The sequence below is a fragment of the Rhinolophus hipposideros genome, assembly GCF_964194185.1.
Source record: "Rhinolophus hipposideros genome assembly, chromosome: 14".
Lineage (NCBI taxonomy): Eukaryota > Metazoa > Chordata > Mammalia > Chiroptera > Rhinolophidae > Rhinolophus > Rhinolophus hipposideros.
The window spans coordinates 36,715,598-36,733,186 of record NC_138060.1 but is presented as its reverse complement, the minus strand read 5'-3'; the positions used below and the strand labels follow the sequence as shown (position 1 = coordinate 36,733,186).

The 17,589-nt window shown below is 37.3% G+C and overlaps 1 protein-coding gene across 1 annotated transcript in view; it reads left to right on the top strand.

Moving 5' to 3' along the window:
- COL6A6 (collagen type VI alpha 6 chain) overlaps positions 1-17,589 on the top strand; it is an 87,190-nt gene that overhangs the window by 35,534 nt on the left and 34,067 nt on the right. Inside the window, exons 18-22 of the mRNA XM_081071585.1 lie at positions 1,709-1,774; positions 3,063-3,116; positions 8,867-8,902; positions 10,503-10,565; positions 12,180-12,242. Of these exons, the coding sequence (XP_080927711.1) occupies positions 1,709-1,774; positions 3,063-3,116; positions 8,867-8,902; positions 10,503-10,565; positions 12,180-12,242 (282 nt within the window). The remainder of the gene's footprint in view (positions 1-1,708; positions 1,775-3,062; positions 3,117-8,866; positions 8,903-10,502; positions 10,566-12,179; positions 12,243-17,589) is intronic.

Sequence of the window (17,589 nt, the reverse complement as noted above, 5' to 3'; positions counted from 1 at the left end):
TCTTTTGTCTAGTTGCATAGAAATTGAAAGACTAAACCAGATCATATTCAAACTGACAATTGGTCCACGTGCAAATTGGGATGTTCTATTCTGTAGAGTGTGCTGGGATACAATTTTTTTCTAATGTAATCTCTTCCATCAAATAATTCAAAGTTGGACCACAGTAACAAGTTTATACATCCAGCGGAATAAAATTTTGGACTTTACATCACCTTTCTTTTCTTTACACGCCTTTCTCATCAAAGTATAATTCTCTAATATTATAATTCAGGTATGCCCTGCTTGGAGAATTTAACAGACAAATATTTAAATTTAAAAGTAAAACAGAAAATGTAGAAAGAAATCTTTGGCTTCAGTATATGGGAGAGAGAAATAATTTTTCATGTAAGTTTTAATAATATCAGTTATGTGCCAACCGGGTGGCTCAGGTGGTTAGAGCACCGTGCTCCTAACACCAAGGTTGCCGGTTCGATTCCCACATGGACCAGTGAGCTGCACCCTCTACAGCTAAGATTGTGAACAACAGGTCTCCCTGGAGTTGGGCTGCCGTGGGCAGCTGGAGGTTCGCGTGAACTGCCATGAGCTGCTGTGAGTGGCCAACAGAAGACCGACTGCCTCAGCCAGGGGCTCATAATACAAGCATGGGTCAGGGAGCTGTGTCCTACACAACTAGACTGAGAAACAACGGCTTGAACCAGAGTGGGGATGGAGGAAGGCTGAAGAAGGGGGGAAAAAATAATATCAGTTATAAAGTCAAGTCTAAACCCATCTTTTTCACTCTATTAGCCTATAAGCTCTGTAAGTTTAGAAACTAGTTGTTTAAAAAGCTTACTAAGTATCTGGAATAATGACATGTCCCTGCTGGTGATCACAAATTACATATTGATTGATGAAGGCAATCTGGGCTGCTGTCAGCCAAGCAGCCTAGCAGCTGCCGCTCAGCAGGCCTGGATAATTGTTGTCCCCTCTCAATTTATTGGAACATTGACTGACTTGACTGGCTCCATTGATTGTCCCAGCATCATGACGACACTGCTCTGTTTGTGGTCCTAACTATCCAAGATAGAAAGCTTTCAGGTCTGCTTGCTAAGGATAATAGCTCACAATGTGTGCCTGTTTTCAATGAGTTCCTACTGGAACATTTGTATGAATATTGGGAAAAACTCAAGATTCCAGGATTTCCCCGAGAAAAGTAGGGGAAAGCATTTGGGAGAAAAGGCAACCAAGAGGAGAAAGACGGAATGGGTGGCAGATGCAGTCCTCAGCACTGCTTAGTGTCCTTATGTTCTTATGCTAGAACCTATTACAAACATTTGCCTTTTCCCAAGAGTAAGGAGAGAATAAAGTCTACCAACCCTCAAGTAAGAAGCGGTACCTCCAGACCCAGGATAAGATTTGTCATAAATGTCATGTCATCCTTGCTTTTTTTGGTTATGCCTTCTATGGAGAGCTCTAGATTACCCCCCACCACACACACACACACACACACGTTGGGTCCCCAGTTCCTTCTGATAATGCAAAGCACGGGAGGAAATGAAAACGCTTGTAAGCCATTTACATTCTTAACCTATTTCTGCTTTCAATTGGGTTGGACTTCTCTTGCCAACGTTTTTGGAGGTGACTAAATGTGTTTTACATAAGTCACATTTTCAAGAAGAAGTGTTCTTTAAAATGAGAATCTATTTTTCTTTTTATTTTCTGTTTTTAGGGAGTTCTTGGACTTGACAATACCATCGAAGGATCCAAGGGCTTGAAAGGAGAACCTGGAAGACAAGTAATTATACGGGCATTTGAATGTAAACTTGTAATGAAGTGACAGCTGTGAGGCTCACGTTCTCAGTGATAGAATCTGAAATGCATATGAAGAATTTGGAATCAGAATGGATATACTTCATATAGAAAAACTATTTTTAGGTGCAAACGATCTTTTACTCCTCCTTTTCTGCTACTCTAATCTCAAAAAACATTGTCTTCTGAATTTGGGGTGACTTGCTTCACTAAGCCGTACCCTTGAGGTCCTCATTTATGAATGCAAACATCTAAACTCTAACTTAAAATGTAGGGCTAGCTGATAGAAAGAACTAGCAAAAGAGCTGTTGGCCTTCCCAGGATCCAGAGGACACATACCCTAAAAAGATGTTGTAGTATTATTTATAGTACATGAAAATAAAACAAAAACAAGATCTGGTAGGTCTATACAACCCATTCTCTCAAGGCAAGTCTTCTGGGATTAATCTCATAGAAGTTCACACGTTACCATTTGATAATCTTGTTTTCAGAATTTTGAAAGATTATCTGAAGAATGTGTGTCTCTGGATCTTCTTGATGAGGAAGTTCCCTTGGTGACCCCACCTGGAGTCACCAAGAGACAGGTCTGATATGATGGAAAGAACCTTATTTTGGGGACAGGCCTTGGTCCTGTCTCATGCTCTGTCCCTTACCATTTCTATGGCCTTGGGCTACTTTCTGTAAACCTCGATTTTGTCATCTGCAAAACATGACATATAGCCTACTTTTGAAGGTTATGATGGGAATTCACTGACTGACACTGCCACATCATCAACCTTCAGGAACTGTTACCTGCCTCTTTTATTAAGTGGTAAATGTAAGTCTCATTATAGACTCATAATTATTCCCTCCTTTTCTAACTTGGGAAGACGTATGAGTATTGTGAGATTTTATTCACATGAGGGTGTTAATCTACACAGGCTAGCCAAACAGAACAAGAAGTCCACAGGTAGAACTCCTAACCAGCACTAGCGATACTGGATATGTGGCATGCTTCAGTTATCCACTCTGTGGCAATACAATGGGGATAGTTTAATTTAAATACTCTAACTTCAACCCCAAACACAAGATAGACAGTGGGAATGAACATGTCGTTAGCATTCTATCCCATAGTTCCTTGTCACCCACGTAGCGATGTGATTTATGACCAGTAGGTGCCACATTCCAAAATACCCTCTAGTTGGTCGAACTCCCTGAAACAAATAAGCTGACACTGAAGAAGAAATGTATCAATGTTGTGTAATTACTGTCACATCTGTTTGTTCATTTGACAGGGTAGAAGAGGCTGGCCAGGCCCCCCAGGAACACCAGGATCCAGAAGACAGACAGTAAGGAGATGAAAATGGCTGATTGTCATGAAAATGATTGTCATGAAAATGGCTGATTGTGGGGAGTGAGTGGGGTGGTTCTACTGGGGCTCAGTGCCTGGGAGAAACTAACGTAGGATGTTCCTGAGAACAGAGCTGGCACAGGACTTGGGAAAGCCCCTGAAATGGAGCTGAGGCTGGAAGGAGCTAGCTACAGGGGAAATTACCAATCGGGAGAAAGAGCTGGGCAGAGAGAACAAAAATGCAGCCAACTAGGGGAAGGACGGTCAGAGTTTGGCCTACTCACTAAGCTAACTGAGGCTACCAGTGATGTGTTAAGCCCCAAACTCCATTCTTTTGCCAAATTTTATGACTGTGCTTAGAAAAGTGAGTTCTGGTATAAGTCCTCTCTCTGTTCTTACCTCTATTTTTTCCACCTTGCAAAGGAGAGGAATGTGTTTCAAGAAACAAAACTATTTTCTTGATGGAGTACAATAGCTGGTTCTATGAACTTCTTAGGAAACACAATGCATGATAAATGCAATATATTAAACTAATTTTTAATTGTGCTCAATTAAAAAACATTTTATTGAGATATAATTGACATATAATATATTAATTCTAGGTGTTCATCATAATGAATGGATATGTGTATGTGTTGTAAAATGATCACCACAATAAATCTAGTTAACATCCATCACCACATAGTTACAAACTTTTTTCTTGTGATTATGACTTGTAAGATTTACTTTTTTAGCAACTTTTAAATATACAATACAATATTATTAACTATAGTCAGCATGCTGTACATTACATCCCATGACTTATTTATTTTATACCGGGAAGTTTGTACCTTTTGAACCCCTTCACTTACCCTCCTCCCCCCACCTCTGGCAACCACCAATCTGTTCTCTGTATCTATGATTCCTTTTTTTTTTTTTTTTTTAAGATTCAACATACAGGAGAGATCATATGGTATTTGCCTTTTTTTGACTTATCTCACTTAGTGTGACACCCTCAAGGCCCATCCACGTTATTGCAGATGGCAAGATTTACCTTTTTATGGCTGAAGAATATTCCACTGTGTATATATACCACATTTTTTTTATCCATTCATCCATCAGTGGACACTTAGGTTGCTTCCATATCTTGGCTGTTGCTGCAACAAACATGGCAGTGCATATATCAGTTTGAGTTAGTGTTTTTGTTTCCTCTAGATAAGTACCCAAAAGTAGAATTCCTAGATCATATGGTAGTTCTATGTTAAGGCATAAAATATATATATCTGAGAGTGAAGTTAGGGCACTTGGTGAAGGAACCTTTCAGGGTCTTTTCTATTTGTTGTTAATTTTTCAATAAGTAATATTTTAAAGAATGATTCTGTTCTTGACTTCTTGGAAAAGCACAAATATTATAATAGAAAATCTTTTTTATCCAACAAAAAGAGATAACTTTGATAAAATATACTTAAATGACAGCATTGGGTTTTACATTAGTCCTGTCTCTTCTTGTGCAACATTTTCTTTCCATTCTTTTAGTTATCTAACCTTCTCCAACTTCCTCTATTGCCCACCCCCAAAATACATAATGTTTTTAAGTTGAGCACAAATAAAAACTCGTTTAATATATTGCACTTATGCATTGTATTTTCTGAGCAGAAGTTCATAGAACCAGCTGTTATACTCCATCCAGAAAATGCTTTTGTATCTTGGAATACACTCCTTCTTCGCAAGGCAGAGAAAATGGAAATAAAAACATTATATTTAAAGTGTGCAGAGTTTAATTGCTGAGAAATCACTTTACTACTGCAGTTTTTAATGTGTCTAAAGATAAAGAAGTACATTTGCTATTTATTTCACCTTCTAACAGGGTATAGCCAACTTACAATACCACAGGAAAATATTTTGAACTTAAGGAATATCATCCAAAAAACCCTGGCATGGGAGATGTACTTTTATTATTTTATGGAGGCTCTAGTCTCTCTAGAGGCTAATGCAGAATCACCATGTATTATTTAAACCACACAACTCCTGAGAGATACCACCCCATGTTGGGTTACAGATTCAGTAGTCATTCAAGAGTAAAAGTAGGACTTCCAGATAAAGATGGCAAAGTCAAGGGGTTTTTTTTCTTATACTATTCCCCAGTTGTGCAACTCACTAAAAACAAAAGAAACATAAAACAGATTAGCAAAGAATGACCACAACTTCAAGCCACACCTAACAAATGTTGGCCACCTATTTTAAAATCTGGATCCTAATGAGCTGACACCACCTCAGACCTCAAGCCAAGGATCAGCTTTTACTAAAAGTAGCTGCCATAGTCCTAAAAAACTGGTGAACAACGTCCAGGGGCACTAGATTTTGAGAATATCAGGGAATATACCAATAGAAACACAGTTTAGCAGAGGAAGCAGAACTAATGAGAAACTGAAGAATATTCCATTTTTAATATCTACAACTTAGCAAACTTAGGCCACAGAGGCTGCAAAGACAGGAGAAGAATTGGTGACAATTACAACACAGAGAAACTGTGACTTGTGCAGCTTTGGGTGAGTCCTCTGAGTCTGTTAAATGTCAAAAATTGAAGGGAGAGGTAGCCATAAGGTAAAAGAAATAACTCATGATGAGACAGTGTTTGAGACAACATATCCATATTGAAGCTACTGACCCAAGTCCAGCTATACCCCATTCTAATTATTCAGTAAATAGGTGTCCTTATTCAAAGGTGATTAACAATCAAAAATGTTAATCTGCATTGTTAATCAGATGATTGCTAATCAAGAGCTATGCATAGAAATTACAAGAAAAGATGGGGAAAGCTCCATCAGCACAAGGCTTTTATGAATGTTTACAGGGCAGGTAAACCCTCATTAGAAGAAGAATTACTTAAGAAAAAGCTAAAACAATTCTGGCAAACAGTTCTCCAAAGTCTTAAAAATAAAATTAAGACCATATGACTGCTCTAAAAAGAGTCTTAAAAACTGACAAGACAATAGAAAGTGAAGAAAGCAAGCTGGTAGTACTTGAGGAGCAATGGAAAAGGAGAAAAACAATGTAGAATGTAAAGTATATTAGAAGCAACAAAAAAATGGAATAAATATCGCTGAGAAACATAGTCAGGCATATGGTAATCAAGAAGTCACAAACGCAATAATACAGATAGAATATTGACCGTGGAAAGTCAACAAATGTGCAGTTTGCATTACGGAGTCCTCCATGCTCGTTATCTGCCTACACCTTAGAGTTTTTCAGTCAGTGGTATAGATTTTCCTTCTTTCTAGAAGGTTAATGAGTTTAGTGTTATTACAAAATGATGCACACTGATTTTTAAATATTCAAATGCAGAAAATATGCAGAATGAAAATTTTAAAGTCATCTGACATCCTCCATCTAAAAATAACTATCATTAACATTTGGTAATCATGATTCCTGGCATCTTTTTTATGCATATTCACAGATGGAGTTCTAAATAGTGGTGCTTCTGATTAAAAAGAGATCATGCTATTCTCAAATCAAAATATTATGTGTACTTTTATTTGAATTTATTAGAAAAAAATAAAACTGAAAATAACACAGTTTAGCAGAAGAAGCAGAAAAATTGTAAATGTCAGGTTGTAGCATTTCTTGACAAAAATAAGTATGCACTCTTAAAAGAGGAAAGAATAATTATAAAAAAATTAGGGGGTTAAGGTATGTTTGTAATACATATTTGAGCTTAAGTGATGTTTAGACATTAACTCTACAGTGAAAGATGAAGATATAGTATATATTGGCACTCACCCCACACCTTTCCAACTTTCCTATTTTCATATGATTTTTAGATTGTCAAATGTATGACATTTATGTTTTGTTCTGTAATCACAATTTCTATGATTCAGTCTTATTTCTACACTTAAAAGGATTTAATTAATATTATAAAATTTTAAAGAAATGCTCATGGGGCTATATCATCTGAGTTTTTGAAGGCTTAATCATGTTGATTACTTATATGTTTAAAGGACAACTTGGGCGGGTATAACAATCTCTTCCTCCAGGAAGATGTTCCTCATTTGACCAACTGGAAATTATTGCTTTCTACATGAACATAGGGCTTTCTTCAAAACCCATATTTCTATCTTTCCCCTTTCATGTGGCATTTGCCATACTCTGCCTTGTCAATAGAGGGTGCCAAAAAAACATGTGCACATATTTTAAGAAAGGAAAAAACTGTATTAATATATACCGATAACAAAAGATGATTACAAGCCATGTTTGACTTCTGCAATTACAGGAGGTGCTCAAAATGGTTACCATCAGCATCCAGACACTTCTGATTACACCAAACTACTGCTTGAGCACCGTTGACCAAAGTGTTAGCATCTCTTAAAATGTGTATACATTTTTTTGGCACCCCCGGTATTTGTAATAGTTATCTCCTCCCCTCCAAACCACATCATGGACGCTGTGTGTTTGTACACATATGTGTCATCTTTATGCTCCTATGGTTCTCATCCAGTGTGCTTTGTGGGTAGTAGATCATGGTAGACATTTTTCTGAATGAAACTGAAGTGAACTGATTCCAAACAGATAAACCCTTGTACTAAATGAGTAGAAAGAACTTCTTTTCCTCTCTCTAATAGTAGAGAGGATTTGGACTTTCATCTTAAGATGATTCATTGAGGTTTTAAAGAAATAGGCCTCCAACCATTTCCTCAGATACAGTCTGTTTCCTAGATAATAATAAATTTTGACTGAAATATAATTAGCAGAATTAAAGTCTGCAGTATTGGCCTCTCACAGAATTTTGAACTGAATATCTCAAATAAATGTTGAACAAGAAAATGTTGTCTGATATTTGTTGAATTTTGCAAACCCTGGATGTCAGTATTGCTATTACATTACTGAGAGTTCCTAAGTTAGACAATAAAAGGTCTTTGCCTCTTTGCCTCTTGACTTCCAGATCTATAATATGTTTATCTGGAATATACCCAGACCCTAATCTTACATATGCGAGTAGTAGGAAACAATCTACCTAAACTGTTGCTGCCATTGTTTTGATTGGATATTTTATTAACATGCTGAATTGAATAACTTTTGAATGCTTGGGATGACTCTTTCATTTTTTTGACAGGTGTTTGGCTTTGGGGGAGGGAGTGAGATAAAATTAGTTTGGCTACCTTTAGCTTCTGAAATTAATCTCTAATAAACTTCATGAAATCGGTTCTCCCAGTTTTTCCTCTGGATTCCTGCCTTTTGGCCACTCTACTCCCGATTTCTGGCTTACATGGTATTACTGTGGAAAAATGAAAAGAAACAAAACCAAATCAGTCAATTTTGGAGTTTATGTGAACAGCTCTAGAAATAGTTTAGTGGAGGGGAAATTATTGACCACAATCTATTCTCATGAGTATCTATAGATTTCAATTGTCTATGATTTTAATTATCTATTGCCTTAGGATAAAAGTTCAGAGTTGGCAATATTTTGCTTTCATGGTACAGTAGATAATTAAATGTTTTAAACAACATGTGGGAACTTTTTTTTAATGTCAGTGCCTTAAGGTGACCAATAATAATTTAAATTAATTATAAAAAGCATTTTTTTCTGTGGGGAGCCATGATTTCTTGTTTCTGATCTTTCCTATTTTTCCCTATTTTAATATGAGGCAAAATAATTAGCTGAGCAATGCGAGTTCCTGCAGGTATAGCTGAGATATTTAAAGGTGAATGAGTCATGATCTTAATCTCTCCAGTACATCAGTTAATGATATGTACCTTTTCCTCCTATTTTAGGCAGCTCATGGCCGAAGGGGACATACAGGCCCACAGGTACAATGATTTTATTTTTCTGAAGTCCAAATAATAAATATTCTGTGTCCAATCAAAGAGGTAGAATAAACACTGGAAAGTCTTTTCCAGGCCTAAAGTACTTTTCTTTTTGATGATATTGGTCATGGCATAAAATGTTAGAAAACTTTTAGGCTACAATTTCAAGAATGCAAATCTTTAAAGAAAATGAAAATTTGGGCACTTCAGTCAAAACCATATAAACTAACAACAAGAGACATTAGTTGGCCCACTCATTGTTAAATTGAACTTCGTTTGGATATTACATACAAACTCTAGTAACTTATTGAGTGACCTTTCTTTTAGATTTTTGCTGTAAACTTTATTTACAATTTACATAAATTACTTTTAAACCGAGATAGTACATCAAAACCTGAATATAAATGGAATATTCTGAATATTTTGTTCAAAAGTGGACAATAGCAAACATAATATCTCCTTTGTATGTGTTGATACATTATACATGCTCATGAATCTACAATATTTATGAAAGAGCAGTTGTAAAAATTGAGGAAACACACATTCTCAGATTGAAAATACAATGAGAATAATGATAAATCCACTCTCACATTATGGTGAAACTCCAGAAGGTTAAGGAAAACATCCTAGGCACTACCAGAGAAAAAAGACAATTTTACCCATGAGAGAGATAACAAATTAGATTGTAGCATACTCTGTTCAATACTAATACATGTCAGAAAATAACAAATTAATATCTTGCAGGTGCAGAGGAAAAATAATTGTTACAACCTGGAATTTTATATGTAGCTAAACTAAGAGTGAGTAAAATAGACATTTTCACATAGAAAAAAGACTAAGAGTTTACCATCCACAGACATTACCCCATATAAACACTCTTTAAGCTTAGACTTAGACAAAAAGGAAAAAGCAGATCCAGAAAAATGGCGTGAAATAAATGAAATGAGATTGGGATGAGAAAGTATTGAGAAATTTCCTCTTTCTGATTTCTAGGAAAAGGCATCGGTAAGGGACATTTAATCACATCTAACTATGTAACAACCGAGATAAATTTGGACTATCCTAGTACTTGCGTAAATTAAACTTTCCTAATTCTTTCTTACTCTTCTTGGAATTCTTATCTGTAGCAGAGTTCAAGAGCAATATGAAGAGACTGCTCTGCTGTTAACCCTAGATATTTAATCTATTTGAATATAAATATAATGTAAAATGCTTAAAGATTTTTGAAGAAAATGTGAAGTAAATTGGGAGATTTTTCAAGCCAAATGCCCAAGTTGGATATAAGTATTATAAGAAAAGAAGGGAGTGAGTGTGTGTGTGTGTGTGTATATGTGTGTGTGTGTGTATGTGTGCATGCGTACATGTGCTCATATATATATATAAAGACTGAAAGTAAATAATACCAACATATCAGTTATGGTTGTTTGTGCTTGATGAGATTATGGGATATCTTTATTTCCGTCTTTGTATTTTCCTTTATTTTTTATATTTTTGCAAAGATCCTACACTGTCATTGTGATTGAACAAATATTTATAATCTTGCACATAAGGGAACAAAATTCTCAGGAAACAGTGTCAACAGATTGATTCTCTGTCACCACAGGGGATAGCAGGCATCCCAGGCCCAGATGGACTTGAAGGCTCACTGGGATTTAACGGTCGTCAGGTACATGTTAAGACTAATCATGATGTGAGAATTAAAGAATCTGAAGCCTTGATAGAATCCCTCTACCCCTCCCCTTGTAGAATTATCGTTGTTTCAAGTGTTTTCAGGGTAACAGAGGAAGGAAGCAGTCTTGACCGTCATTTGTTCTCCTTTATCTCAATTTTGTCCCAGTCAGGAGGTGAAAAGAGATTAACACACTGGGCAGTGGTCCCTGTGCGATGGGTTCAGGCTAGCTAGGGGATTCTGGGGAGACCTTGAGCCAAGGAACATGATGAGCCTCAAAACTGGGAATCTGGGTCAAGTTAGTACAGTAAGTACTCAATATTACATATCTGAATGCCCATGGTGTAGAAAAATTGGCTCTACTCTAGGAAACAATGATTCCAAATTCAGCTGAAGTCTTCCATGGGTGATCTGTAGTGTGGCATTCAGCCTGTACTTTCTAGCTTACTTCTCCTGGGAGCTGCCTCCAGCACATTTTCCTTTACAAGGAACAAGCTGTGGTTGACGGTCACACTGATTACATGAGGGGAAAGGAAGCATGTGCCAGAAAGGGCAATGTAGCCTAAAATAACAAAAAGAAGAGAAAGGAAGTCCTAGAAAAGGCTGAGATGAATACAGAATGTTTGACCGCATTGTTTTTCTCTCCAAACTTTTGGTTTTGAAATTTTGAGAAATAATTTTGCTGTTTGGCAAATGCAGGACCAGCAACGGTTCTGCAATTTTTCAAAGTTTTAACCCATATAGTTAAAAAAAAAACAACACACACTAAAATAACTATTATATGTTGGCAGCTTGGTTGCGTGGAAGTTGGGCAAAATATCTTTGGACATCAAAAGAGAAATTTTGTTCACATTTTACCAAGATTTCAGAGCAGTAAACAGTCTTCCCCTTGGACCTCTATCTCTTTCTAGCTTGATTGATTGTCTTACTTGCCAGCTGAGGAAAATTCATTTTTCTTACTTTCAAGTGAGACATATTTGCCACTAGGGTTGTGAGGAAGCATTTCTGTGGATTGGCTGGTTTTATTTCATTCTAAACTAGCAATACAACTAGAATATCCTTTCTTCCATTTTATAGACTCTTCCTTTTGTCACAAAACAGTTTAAGAGGAGATGCAAAAACCAAGAATGAAGGTTTCTGTGTGTATCATATGGTAGCCACTGTTCATAGGCAATATAATATTCCAGAAGTAGAAATATCCAAATTTCATCTTATCACATGCCATATCTTATTGATGACCAGTCTTCAGTGTGATTATTGAATAGAAAGTCTTTAAATATTCCAGATTCAGACTTATAATTAAGGATTATTTTCTTTTAACATAAGAAATATATGCATGGGGAGTATAAAGATGCTTAGGATAATTAGCAAACAATACTGAAAAACTCACTTATTCAGTATATCTTCATTTTGACTGCAAATGCCCAACCAACTGAATGTCAGATTAGATCCTGATCTCCCCACACGGAGGGAGAGCTCGACATATCAAGACAGAACCAAAGGCAGGAGTGGAATTCGCTTTCCAATTTCTTTACTGACTTAACATTTCCATTTTAATATTCCAGTGTTCTCTTTTAAGGAGAAAATAATGCTTTAATTCTCTGTACATAGGGCCCCAGAGGAAAGTCTGGTATGAAAGGAAAAAAAGGAGATCTGGGAAGCAGAGGTCCCCAGGTATGTAATAAGAGAAAGTGACTGTATGTGGCTTTGATCTTGGCTTTAATATGGATGTCCTTGTGGTTTCTTCTCTGCAGACAGATTATTTCTTGCCTGTGAACCAGCAAAGTATGTTAGATTTGACTTCATTGCTCAATATGGCCACGTTACATCCTAACCCCTACCTTGCTGAGCAGGCTGTCATTCTGCCTGAACCTCTTTGCCTCGGCAGCCTAGCCATTCCTGTGAAGTTAAGGATTCCTCCTCTATGTAAATCAGGTCTCTCCATGCCCCTGATCTCAGCTCTCAGGAGCTTCTCATGCACCCAGAATGCAACCCTCACTGGCCCTCAACTTGGCGACACGTGAGAATCACCTGGGCAGACTTGTGAAACACTCCATCACTTGGGACCCTCCCCAGACACTGAAATTAGACTCTCTGGAGGTGAGGCCCAGGGTAACAGTAATAGTAACTTTAAGTTCTCCCCAGGTGATTCTAACATACACATCCAATGTTGGGAATGACTGTCCCACACCAGCATTCTCCAATGTCAAAATGCCTAAGAATCACCTACAGAACTTGTTAAAATATAGATTCTGATTGAATAGGTCTGGGATGGACCTGAGAGTCTACACTGAATTTCAGTGAGTTCCCCTGACCACATTTTGAGTTGCAAGGCCTTACATGATTTGGCCCTTGCCTACCTGCATTCCCAGTATAGATTTGTTTAGCTGGTTTTGTCTCTTCTTCTAGATTGTAAGTGCTGTGAGTTCTAGGACTTAGTCTTGCTTAAACTATATCCCAGATCTCAGAACAACAGTGCTGCTACTCCATAGAGCTCAATGAATATTTGTACAATGAATTAATTAGCAAATGAATGAATGAGGCATAGTTGGGACTTGCTCTCTGGGCTAACATGAGGATAAAGGAAATCCATTACATTGTGTCCATTAGTGAAACTGGGCCGTGGTCCAACACTTAAGTGGATGTGTTCATCATCAAAATATTTAAGAAGCTATTTGCATAAATTTGAATCTCGTGCTACAGTATTTTAAAGCATATTAGTTACTGCTCATGAGGATATTTGTTCCCATTTTTGATGAAATATGCTCTTTCAAAAAGAATGACAATTTTAAAATTTCATGGTAGGACTAAATTGATGAAAAGTCACCATTTTGCATTCACGGCCTTGAATCATTAAAAGCTTGCTGGCACCACAAATGGGATTTTTTTTTAAAAAGTGAATGCCAAGGGAAACATATATCGGGTGATTATCTCATCTGTTTATATAAAGTATTGCGATGTAGATGGGTTGAAATTCAAATAGCTTGGTTATTCCCTTGCTCTAGAATCCAATATTGTATCCAAAAGGCTGTTACTCCAATAAGTTATTCCACTTGCCCTATAGTGTACTACTGAATGGGTCCCCTTTAATCTTGCCTTGGCAAGATTGGTCATAGTCATAAATCATTCAACCTCTTGGCAAGCCAGAGCTAGTCAAAAGGCACAACTTCTCCCTCGTCTTGCTCTTCCATTTGTCTGGCGGGAAAGCACAGTTTTCTTTCCTTGCTTGCTTTTCTTTAAATACCCTTGTCAGCACAGTGAAAGTGCTATTTCTAAGATGTGTAGAATTTTCTATGTTCAGGACATGATGAATGAGATCTCAAAATTGTTTCCAAAGGAAAACCACAGAGACAAACACAATCAGATATACAAGAAGGTGTTATTCGTTATTGGCTCTAAATTCACTGACATAGGCTTCATACTCTTTTACACAAGGACCAGCCACGCGAGTGGAATCACGTGAGTGTTTTCTAATTGCAGACTTAAAGGTTGTTCTTAGGATATACATTTAGAAAAAGGGATGTGAACTCAGCTGGCAGTGTTCTGAAGACTTATTAATTTATGCAATGTTGGGCCATCCTGCGTAAAGCAAATATGTGCTAATCCAGCCAAGGATATGGCTGTGATATAAAAGAAATACAGTCCAGGGCACAATGAAAAAGAAGAAAGACCTTTGAAAGTTATGGCATGTTCTTTTGTACCTTCCTTTGTTCCTTTCTTGTTTGGTTTACCTTAAGGTCCCACAGTAAAGCAACCAGGGCCTAGAAAAGGAATGGAAAATCAAACGCAAAATATTAATTCCAATTAGAGTTGGAATTATTCTTTAAATAGTTACGTTTTTAGTGAAATAATCACTCATATCATATGCATTATCAAGGAAAGTTGAAATTATTCAGTGCAAATTTGGGATACAAGGTAGAATTTCATCTTTACAAAGTATGGCATAGTGGTCAAGGGCACAGTCTAGAGCCAGTCTGCCTGCATTTGGTTACCAGCTTTGTACCTTCCTAGCTGTGTGGTCTTGGGTACTTTACTTAACCTCTCTGTGCCTCAATTTTCTCTGCTGTAAAATAAGAATAGTAATAGTAGCTACCTCGTTGGATTGTTGTGAAAATTAGATGGTTTAATATATGCAGGTACTTAGAACAGTGCCTGCTATATAGTAAGCACTATATAAATGTTTATTACTAATATATTGTATTGATGTTACGTCATGTAATGGGCAATTTTATGCCCAAAGCATACTCATAACCAATCCAAGGAAAACCAGAAAAATAGTAGTATAACAATGTGTAATCTATATTGCAATCATTGGATTTCATCATTCTACATAATCTAGACTAGATGATTCCTCACTCATTCCTTTTTCTCATTTGACAAATATTTACTGAGCGCTTCCTGTGTGCCAAGCCCTGTAGTAGGATAAAAGGATGAATCAGACACGGACCCTAGTCTCAAGAGCTCCCAGTCTCATAAAGGAGATTCAGGCAGACAGATAATTGAGATGTGAGGTGCTACATGTTAAGTAGAATCATACCCAAGGTGGAGTGGTGAGAGAAAGGATGGAGTTGAAGGAGGAGAAAAGTGGCTTAGATTTTTGCAGGATAAGAAGTGTTTGCCAGGTGATCAAGAGAGAGAGGCAGGTATCCAGGAAAAGGCAGGTATCCAGAAACCCAGGTTCTATGTAATAAAAAGAGATACCAAGGTGCTTTTGGAGAACCATAAATGGTTCAGTGTGGATGGAGTGTGGGGTAGACTAGCACCATCATGATCAACATCTTCTCTTGGTGTCCTGGGGTTTCTTCTTCCATCAGAGCCCACCCCTTGTTGGCCTCTTGAGTTTTTTTTGTTCTTGGACTTCACTCATGTCTGACTCTTACAGATGCTGAGCATTGACTCTCCTTGGATTGTACCATCTCAGCCTAGTATTTGCTGTGAGTGTAGGCAAGGTTTTACCGCCATGAATACAATAAGTGACAGGATTCTTTTTCAAGATGAGAAGAACCCACACCTTTTGCCTGTGCCCTGCCGCATCCCATCCAAAATTGAAGTGTCCTTGGCAGTGCCCCAGCCATTAATCATAAACGCTTAGTACAATCCCTTCTGATGAGATGCTATCTAAGGACAATTTTTAAAAACATTTAAGTTCTTAACATCTCCTTTCTAACACTAAACCAGTTGTGATTGCTGAGAACTCTGTGACAGAGTCTCAACATGAACAAAAGAGCCCTTAGCCCCAGTCCCCATATTGGAGGTTAGATCTGGCCCCAGCCTCCTGCATCAAGTTTGGAGATTCACATTTTGAAACTCCAATCTCAGCTGGTGCATGAATGGTAGGAGTTTGGGAATCCTGCCCCAGACATGGGCCTTAGAACAGGAGATTGAGTGGCTGGGAGTTCAGTCTTTAATGTCAGAACCAGGTTCAATTCCAATCTCATCCTCTTATTAACTGAGTGATTTAAGGTTAAACACTTTGAGAATCTGTTTTTATTGGTGAAACATTAATAATATGTATCTCATTGTGTTGGTGTAAGGATTGAAGAAGTCTATATATAAATACATATCTCTTAGCACAGTGCTTTGCTCAAAATAAATTTTCAATGAAAGGATGCCATTACAAAACAAAGCCACCCCCAAGATATCAAAGAGTCAAAAATTGCCTTGATTTGCAATCAAGAGTTGCTGTGAATTAAAAGAGTAGCTTAGGGCATTTAAAGGTTTCCCTATATAAGAGCATTAGCTAGAGGTCAAATGGATGGGTGGATGAGAGAGAGAAATAAATGAACAATTATATTCAGAGGCACCTGGGACAGTTGTAACACCCAGCACAGCCAGGGGTTCAGGTATTCTTTTCTGGAACTGTGATGCTAAAAATAAGATTTTTCAGAAGAGGGAGATTTATCTCTCCCTAGATGGAAAAAAAAAACTCTGAACTAAGGAACAACTTGCACAAGTGTGGAGATGTAAGACAAGAACCAGCTGGTGACTTCAGATGGTTTGATGAGCATGAACATGGAATGATTGAAGGAGTCACAGATGACTACAGAGTCACGTAGTACCGTGTTTCCCCGACAATAAGACCTAGCCAGGCAATCAGCTCTAATGTGTCTTTTGGAGCAAAAATTAATGTAAGACCTGGTCTTATTTTACTATCCTATAAGACCAGGTATGGTATGATATATGATATGATATGATTATGATTATGATATGATATGATGATATAATACCAGGTCTTATGTTAACTTTTGCTCCAAAAGACACATTAGAGCTGATTGTCTGGCTAGGTCTTATTTTCGAGGAAACGGTACCAACATTTTGAGGGATTTTATGTATTATTAAATACAGTATTTCAACTTTATTCTGAAACTATTCAGAATTTAGAATTCCAGACAATGTGACAGCATCAGCCTGACATTTTAAATTGAAAGGAGAAGGGAGTAGAGAATGGATTGGAGAGAAGCCAGGGAAACCAGGAATTCAGGCATAATGCAAGAGCCTGGAGGTAGTGATAGCAATGGGAATGGAAAAGAGAGGGATACAGAAAGGGATGTGTAGGACTTGTAGCTGATTGGTTTTGAGAGATGAGCTAGAGAAAGGGATCTAGGATGATTCTTAGGTTTCTGGCTTGGGTTTCAGGGGGAGTAAAGGGTGGCACCGTACCTTTATGGGGGGGGAAAATGAGACTAAGCATGACTTATGGTAAATATGATTATCTTTGGTAATCAAGTCCTATGGGTTAGTCACTAGGCATTTTAATATGAGTCTGGTGTTCAATTGTGTGGTTTGGACTGGGGATCTGTAGACCTAGGAGTCATTTTGTAGAAGTGGTATTTGAATCTATGGGTCTGTCACTCAGGGAGAGGGTATTGTATTTTTCAATAAGATTTTAAAGTTTTCTTTACGCATGTCTTTTATCTTTAAGTTTATTTTAAGAATTTTACAGTATTTTTTCCCCATTGGTAAATTGAAATTTATTTACATTTACTTTTCTAACTTATTGCTAGGAAAGGGAAAACTATTT